Source organism: Pygoscelis adeliae, unplaced genomic scaffold, assembly GCF_000699105.1.
Source record: "Pygoscelis adeliae isolate BGI_AS28 unplaced genomic scaffold, ASM69910v1 Scaffold411, whole genome shotgun sequence".
In the NCBI taxonomy this organism is placed as follows: Eukaryota; Metazoa; Chordata; class Aves; order Sphenisciformes; family Spheniscidae; genus Pygoscelis; species Pygoscelis adeliae.
In genome coordinates this window covers 1,708,698-1,717,158 of record NW_008824111.1, presented here as the reverse complement: position 1 = coordinate 1,717,158, position 8,461 = coordinate 1,708,698, and the positions used below count along the sequence as shown (strand labels likewise).

At 40.2% G+C, this 8,461-nt stretch overlaps 1 protein-coding gene across 1 annotated transcript in view; it reads left to right on the top strand.

The window, feature by feature from the left end:
• LOC103925501 (Fanconi anemia group D2 protein) overlaps positions 1–8,461 on the top strand; it is a 55,764-nt gene that overhangs the window by 7,564 nt on the left and 39,739 nt on the right. Inside the window, exons 8-15 of the mRNA XM_009334232.1 lie at positions 135–259; positions 2,172–2,259; positions 3,247–3,351; positions 4,537–4,637; positions 5,141–5,249; positions 6,026–6,061; positions 6,456–6,599; positions 7,734–7,868. Of these exons, the coding sequence (XP_009332507.1) occupies positions 135–259; positions 2,172–2,259; positions 3,247–3,351; positions 4,537–4,637; positions 5,141–5,249; positions 6,026–6,061; positions 6,456–6,599; positions 7,734–7,868 (843 nt within the window). The remainder of the gene's footprint in view (positions 1–134; positions 260–2,171; positions 2,260–3,246; positions 3,352–4,536; positions 4,638–5,140; positions 5,250–6,025; positions 6,062–6,455; positions 6,600–7,733; positions 7,869–8,461) is intronic.

The following is an 8,461-nucleotide window of genomic DNA, read 5'->3' as shown; positions in this document are numbered from 1 at the left end:
TAAGGGACAGTTGCCATAAAGCCAGACAAATGACTTCCTGAGTGACCTTATATGCATAATGGTGTTGCCATGCTAATGAACCGCTTGCTCACGGTGAGACTCGTGCGTTTTACAAGTGTTCCTCTTGTCTGCAGGATCTAGTCAGGAAGTTAATGCAGATGGTTAGTGTCTCTCCTGTACCAATCCAGCATGATATTATCACCAGTTTACCTGAGATCCTGGAGGATTCCCAGCAAAGTGAAGTTGCCAGAGAGCTCAGGTATAGATGATTCTGGTTGGTTTGTTTGGTTTTCTTTCTTTTTTGCTTTTTCCCCTCTCGCTTTTTCTCCTTGTGCTTTTCAGAAAAAGACACCATGTGTTAACGAAGGTTGCATCAGGAGTGACTAAACTAGTAGGACAACAGTGCGTTTCTAATAACGGTAACATTCAGGGACAGCTAGCACTGGCTTAGGACATTTCATTTGTGCTGTTATGCTCTTGAAGAGAGATCTAAATGCTCCAAAAGTGCTTTTCTCTAAAAAATTATTGAACTCTTGACTACCTGGATACAGCATAAGTAGAATTCAGTTAAGTACTCATTACTTTTGCTGGATCAGTCTGTGATCAGTCACTTGGATATTACTACAGACAGCTTTTGATTTGGCTTGGAATCTGCTACAGTGAGGGTCAACATTGTTTTTATTAATAAAAAACCCCACACAACACAATAAATGTGTGCATGAAGCAGAACTTTCTGGCTATTTTATATATGTTTCTCAAGCATATTTACTGACCCAAAGAACAGGGGGACCTAATGCCAATAGCTATCCTCCCAGAGAGCACTACCTTAAGCTAGCCCTTACATCTGTCTTTTTTTTATAGTGTATTCATTTTACATGATAATTTTTTCAGTAGTCTTATCCTATATTTAATCATACACATCACTGTTTCTAATTCTTATCGTTACACAGATCACTTACATTTATGCCGGTACTAATTATCTTTTCCCCCCTGCAGTCATTATTTCAGCCTATACCTGCAAGCAGTGCATCCTGTTCCTTGTACCCTCTCAAAAGTAATTGTAGCTTTGTGTTTCCATTCTCAGTTTACTGTCTCAGCTTCTAGATAAAAAAGACCCACACAATTAAATTTTTTAGGCTAATCAAACTCCTCAGACTTCTGTTTTCTCTACTTGCATTGTTTCAAAGCTCAGAATCTAAACAGTATCAGCAAGGCATATTTACTTCCATATTCTTAATAGCCTCTACCCATTTCTGATGTGGAAAAGTACTCACTGCTTGTTGTAATGAATTAGGGAGCATAAATAGAATTACCAGGAAGCTGAAAATTACATGTTTTTCAACTAACACAATTCAAGTAGAACTTATTGCTAGAGAAAGTTTATAGAATCTTAGATGGCAGCCAAGAATGATCAGATGAATTTCAGGAAAGGAAAGTCCACGAGGCTGTTAAACACAGCTGTGGTCCCTTGGTCAAGGTGCCAAACCACAGCTTGCTGGAAGCCAGACCAGTTTATATAGGAAGGATTTGTAAATACTTGTCCAATTCTTAGTCTGTTTGTTCCCTGTTGACCAGTGCTGGGAAAAGGACACTGAATTAAACGAATACCTGATTGGACCCATTGTGCCTTTCACTACACGTTTGCAATTCTCAGAGCAAATACTGTGACTAGGGGAGAGGTGACACATGAGACAGATTCAATCCCTGGCTTTGGTGGCAATCTCAGTTACACTTTGCTGATGGCATGTCCATGGGACAGAAGTGTGGCTAGAAGGTATCAGGCCCAAGTGATGTGTGTGGTTAAATCATACACCAGCAATCTCAGTAATTTTTTCTATTTATAGTGAACCCAGGACCTTCCAATTTTCAAGTTCTTGCTTGAGGCTTGTACCAGGTCTTTGTCCATGCTCCCTGTTTTTACAAGATTTGGAAAAGGTAGATTCTTCCTATCTGCTTCTAATCAGCAACCATAGAATCAGAATTTGGCGAGTTCAGAGAGGAGTGATAATTTATGGAACAAGTTTTCCATAATGCCAGTGGCATATTTTGTTGTCAGTTTCAGAGATTTTTTTTGCAGTGACCACAAAAACTACTGGAATCATACAATTTACTAAAGATCCATTCACGGTTCTATCAAGAGGATTATTTGTTTTCTTTTTCTTGTCTATCAGCTGCTTACTAAAACAGGGCAGACGGCTAACAGTTCCAATCCTGGATGCCCTTTCTCGTCTGGATCTTGATGCAGGCCTTCTGGCTGAGGTAAGAGCTTTTACTGAGCAGTTGAGCAGAACCCAGCCCCTGCTTAGCAACACGGGAGCTAGAGCTGTTTGGTCACTCAAAGTATTTTGCTAAACCTGTCTTCTGTAGGCCTTCAAAAGTCCCAAGCTCGCTGAAATTGGAAAGGAGTCAGAGAAGCTAAAACTGTTTTTTGAAACATGCATGAGGGGGTTCAGCGAGGAGCAGAGAGAAGTTTTCTGGCTGTTACAGTATGCATTCAGAAATTTCAAACAGTTGTTTTAGCAAATGCAAAAGCACTTTGTCCTGCTGGAGTAAATTTTTACTGCCCATCTTAAACCTGCTTATTGTCACTATTTCTTTTTTTGAGGTACAGTGACCAGACTAGACTGCTATATTCTAAGTAGAGACAGACTGGTGATTAAATAATTGCATGATCATAGTTTTTCTCTGCAGAATGCTGATAAAGGAGAAGAGATGATGTGCCTTGTGTCTTCTGGACGTGCTGGATTGTTGCACTTCTTGCAGTTAGTCTTCTTATGAATAGAATAAAATTGGTTCATTTGAGTGCATTAAATACTATTTTACATAGTCCCCAAAGGCTAGTGCTGCACAACAGGCTACACCTCTTCCATGCTTTTCCCTTTTGAAAGCCAGTTAAAAAACAATGGAGCCAAGCTCTTCTCGGCAGTGCCAAGTGAAATGAAGAGGGGCAATGGCCACAAATTACAGCCTGGGATGTTCAGGTTGGACATTTGGAAAAATTAGTTCAGGTCTGCAGCACTGACATAAATTATCAAAGAGGTGGCAGGGGTTGTGGGGTTTCCTCCATCCTTGGATATCTTCAAGACTCAGTTAGCAAAGCCAAGGCCAGTCTGGTCTAGTACTCACAATATTCCTCCTCTGAGCAGAAGGCTGGACTATAGGCCTCCAAAGGTTCCTTCCCACTAACATAACTATGTTTCTGTGAACCGTAGTCTTACAGCTGATCCAGTATTGCTTTCTCCTCAGGTGCGGCAGTCTGCCATGACCATTGTGCCTTCTGTAAAACTGGAAGATTTGCCTGTAGTAGTAAAATTCATCCTCCATAATGTCAAGGCGGCAGACGCAGTAGAGGTACAGTATTTTCTCTGTACTAAAGACCAATAAGTTGTCTAATCCAGTGCGTGTTTTAACAGATAGCAGTTGCTTCACACACAGAGGTGTATGCTTTAATGTTTTCAAGTAAAACTTTTAATATTGCCAAGGATCAAAGCACGCGTAGAAACTGTATCTGTCCTTTGACATGGATTTGGTTATGCTTTCAGGTATGAGACTTGAAACCTCCTTTCTGCTGGCTATTGCAGATTTTTCTCATTTGTTCTTAGAATTTTTTTTTTTTTTGGTGTAAACATCTTAAAGAACTGAAAGCAGGTCAAATTGTCTTGAGTTAAACTCTTAGACTGAAAAACTGTGGTTAGGTGGCAACTTTAAGCCTTTGAATTTTACCTAAGAATTTTGCATTGTACAGACCTTCTAAGGGTTTTAAATTCCAGAAGTATCCAACAGACCTGGGACTACAACTTGGTAATTCTCTTCTTGTTTTCTCCACTGAGTTATTTTCTAAATCATGTTTTGGAAACATCCCTACAAGGGTGGTTCTTCTGTTGGAGGACCGTTTTCATTCTAAGATGTAAGCTTCCTCAGTTTTTCAAGTTGCTTTATCTAAGGAAACATACTCAGAATATTTTTAAAATGAACCAGATGTGTTTTGTCGAGCCAGCCTTGCTGAACTATTGAACATGCTTTTTTTCATACTTGGAGAAACCCTCAGCTTAAGCTAGATGTGGATTATGATCTGCCCAAATCTTTCAGGGAGACCACTGTGAAAACAGCATGTGTATAACATGCAACCCAGTCTGTGCTGATCCACTACAATTTGACAGCAGTTAAATTGGTAAATGCGCATGCCCCAGAATTCCTGTGGCTGCCATATATCTTGCTCTGCTGCTAAACAGGATAAAACTAGTTCACAGCAACATACGGTGGATATAGGTGGAAATTTCATGGAGTAACTCTTAAGAAATCCTCTTCTGCTTTCTGCAGGCATGTGCATGACAGTAAAGAGCAAAGTGTGGCTGGTTCACTTCCTAAGTATAAAAAAAGAAGTTTGAGCATGGTTAAATGCTTATAAGTCTTTACAAATACATGAGTTTTTGATTTGTAATTTTAAGGTTATTCTGTGAGATTATGTTTTCTTTTCCTCAGCCTTTTCTTTCCTCATATGTCACTGTGATTTGTACTGGGATTTTTGTTTTACAGGTGATTTCTGATCTTCGTAAGAGCTTGGATCTGTCATCATGTGTTCTGCCCCTGCAGATCCTAGGTTCCCAGAAGAAGCTTAAAAGCCAAGTCCAGGCCAGGTACTTGAGCTGATTTACATGATTCTCCAAGGGTGAGATGGGACAAGAGAACTTCAGCTCTTCTTTATCTGGTCTCTCTGGCATACATGGTTACATACATGAGCCTAATTTATCCCAAGTAAAGGTGCTGGCATCTTTATTCCTTCCCGCTTGGTGCTAATATAACACATTTGTCAATCCTTGTGGAGCCAGCTTCCCCTGCCATGCATGTAGTTTCTTTTGAACCATCTGCATCCATGTCTGCATGGGGTTATGCAACTCCATTTATAATAATGTTGCTGCTAGTTCATCTGTTTTAAGTTCCCTCCAGTATGTCTTTGGTTGATTTAGCAACCTCTGCTTCCACCCTTTTCTGAAACTCTCTTCTGAAACTCCCTATCCTTGCCAGAGCATTCCCTCTAGAGAATGGCTGCTTTAAGTAACTCTGTGCCTGCTAGACTGCTTTGTTCCTTTTATTATAGTATTTACAATGACTGAGTCTCCTCCTTTCTGATCATTTACAGTTCTTCCATGAGCCAAGTAACCACCAGCCAAAATTGTGTGAAGCTACTTTTTGATGTGATCAAGTTAGCTGTGAGATTTCAGAAGGATGTCTCTGAAGCTTGGATTAAGGTAAGATGCATGCTTCAGTCCTTGTTTCCTTATTTAATTGGACTCCTAGGTTAAGCCTGAGCCTTTCTTATAATCAAGTGTGAAGTCTAAAGACAAATGTTAGCCCTTTATTTTGCTGATACAGATTTCATTCTGTGTTCCAAATTAGCAGTGCTTTTTCAGGAGTCTGCTTTCTTCCTCAGTTACCGATTTCACAGGGCTTGCAAGATGGCCACTGGGCTCCACTGTACAGACCCCAAATCTTGAAATGCAGGGTAAACTGGTTCTACATGTTTACGAGAGAGTTTTGGAAAAAATAATCTTAGAGTTTTTTCTATTTGCAAGAGAGCAAAAACATATACCCGTATGTTGAGACTGAGCTGTGTGAAGCCTTAAGGTTCTTGAAAATGTCCAGCAAGAAATCGATATTGGCTGGTGTTGGGCTAAATTTAATTTTAAATTGTGTTTCAATGTAAACCATGAGACTGTTTCTTGTTCTCAGCCTTTCGTTGCTCAGTACCTTAGTCCCTTTTTCAAGCCTGATGTTATCTGAGAATGTCCTCATACAAGCTGAATTTTCATGCTGGTTTTTTGAGCGCCTTCTGGATTCTCTGCAAGAGATTCTCTTGGCAAGATCCAGTTTGCTGGCTTTGATAGCTGTCCTGTTGTAGAGGAGAGAAATCTGTGAGCAGTATTTCTTTTGGTGTCTGCCTTTTTTTGATTTGGTTTTGGAATATGGTGTCGTACTCTAGCATAACAGCTTTCTTGGTTTTTTTTTTTTTTTTTTTTCCTCTTAGGCTATTGAGAACAGCACGTCTGTATCTGACCATAAGGTAATACTTCTGACTCTGCACTTGTCTCTGGGAGTGTCCTCTTCTGCTGGTGTTTTCAAGGTCTTTCTTCGTGGTTGTAGATGAAGAGATTTTTCTAGTTGGAGCCAAAACTGCCAGTGATGTTGCATGGGTGGTTCTTTTGGTATTTGACTTGTTCCTAGTACAACAGCTATCCATTTTCTTTGTAACTCTTAGTTCATCCCTTCTAAATCTCAAGGGACAAAGTTATCCTGCTTTAATTCTGTGCTGTTGGACTGATGAGGTTTTTCTACGTTGGCTGTCAGAGCTTTTTGAGCTCTTGATTTTCTTCTCAGTTTTGATTTCAAAGTGTGTAGTTGTCAGGACTGCTTAATATCTTTTCAGCATAATGATTGGTGGTTATTTCCTCAAAAAGGTTCTGGATCTGATAGTTTTGCTGCTAATCCATTCTACAAACACCAAGAACAGGAAGCAAACTGAGAAAGTATTGAGGAGCAAAATTCGACTGGGCTGCATGCCAGAACAGCTGATGCAGAATGCCTTCCAAAACCATTCACTGGTCAGTGCTGATTCTGCTTTGGGACTCCCTCTTCTCTTTTATCTCTCAAAGAAAGATCTTGTCAGATGATGGTTTAACCCTGTGCTGCATTATTTGTACTATTTCTGTTATGTACGCTTAGTTCTGTTTTTTAATTTTTGGTCCCAGATCAATCTCCCAAGGCACATGTCCTCTGTTGTAACTGTCATGTGTTTTTTTTAGAGATGAGCTTTCCTCAGAATTGGATGGGCTTTTTATTTTGGTGCAAAACCTCTCAGCCTAAGAGATGTCATCTAGCCCAAGATCTCTACTGTGTGTTCCAGACATGCTGTTGTCTCCCATAGTATTTTTAGAAGTTCATGTGTTTACGTGCAGCGTTTTTCAAGTGTAATGGTTTCTAGGTCTAAATATGTGTATATATATTGGGCATATGTTTGTAATGTAATGTAAATTACCATTTACTATGAGAAAACTGAAAAGAACAACGAAAAATGACACAGTGCTGCTTGTCGGAGGTAGAGGGCAGATGAGAAACACAGAGTTATGAATTTAAAATTAATTAATTGAACTATAATAATGCCTTAAGTAAGCACTTTTTATTCTGAATATAAGTGGGTTTAAGTCAGTTTTAGTTTAATTCCCTTCCAGAATAAGTTAAGATAAAGTAAATTAGGCCACTTTACATCTGAATAAGAGCTTGTTGTTCAAAGGAGCTCTGTGTGATTAAGCTAACTTCGAAAGTTAACTTAGATTTTTCTGAGTATCTTGATGTAGCGAAGTCCTTCTGTTAAAGTAAGGCCAAGAGTGTGTCTGTCCTTGGCCTTTTATTTAGTGGTACATTGCTGCAATGGGACTTCCCTGGTGTCACCCATAAAGGATATGCTGCTGTGAGCTCTGCAGCTTTGCAGGTTGGCTTCTTAACCAATCTGTAAATCCTTTGTGTGGAGAAGGCTGGAGAAACCCATTCTGGTGTGCCTTATTTGCTTTTGTTGCCTGTTTGTGTGAGTGACAGAGGACAGTCAGAGAAGGCAGGAAAGCACCTACTAAACTAGGCAAAGCATTTGGGGTGAGCTATAGCATGCTCTTTATTTAGGGAGCTGAGTGTGTTTAAAACGAGCAGCAATAATCTCCTCTTTCATGATGTCTCTATTTCAGGTTATCAAAGACTTCTTCCCTTCGATCCTAGCACTTGCTCAGACATTTCTGCACTCTGCACACCCAGCCATAGTCTCCTTTGGCAGCTGCATGTACAAACAAGCTTTTGCAGCCTTTGACTCTTACTGCCAGCAGGTATAGTGTGATGGATGCCATCTGTTTTATTTGTGTTTGCACTTTGTTCTGGAATGTATGTCGTGATCCTTTAGGGGGAGAGGATTTGAGGCAGTTGGAAGCCTTTGGAGAGAGGTCTATGCTGTAGAGTAGGCCAAGCAGAAGATGGGGAACAGTCACAGCAAGACTCTGGTAGCAAGTGACTCAAGCACAGAGACTGCTGGGAAGAGCAGGGAGAAAACAGGCAGGCCTCAGAAGTGACAGAATGAAAAATACTTCTGGAGCAGAGGGGACTGTGCTGGGTTTGCTGCAATTCAGAAAGCAAACAAGTTGACTGAGATCTAGCCAGGAAGTCAGGACTGGCCCCCGGGGTCACGGAGGAGATTTGTTCATAAATCCATATTCCTGTTCTGTCTTACCTAGTCACTTTGAGCATCCTCTATTTTAAAAAGCCATTGTTATAGTTTGTATTGGAACTTCTTTCCCTCTCCTTGGATAACTTACTGTGATGAAAAAATTTACACAGATTTTCCTCAGAGCTCTGACCAACTTGGACTCCTTCTGCATACTCTGAAATAATCACAGACTAGACTTTCAGCTCTGAGTATGAGTTC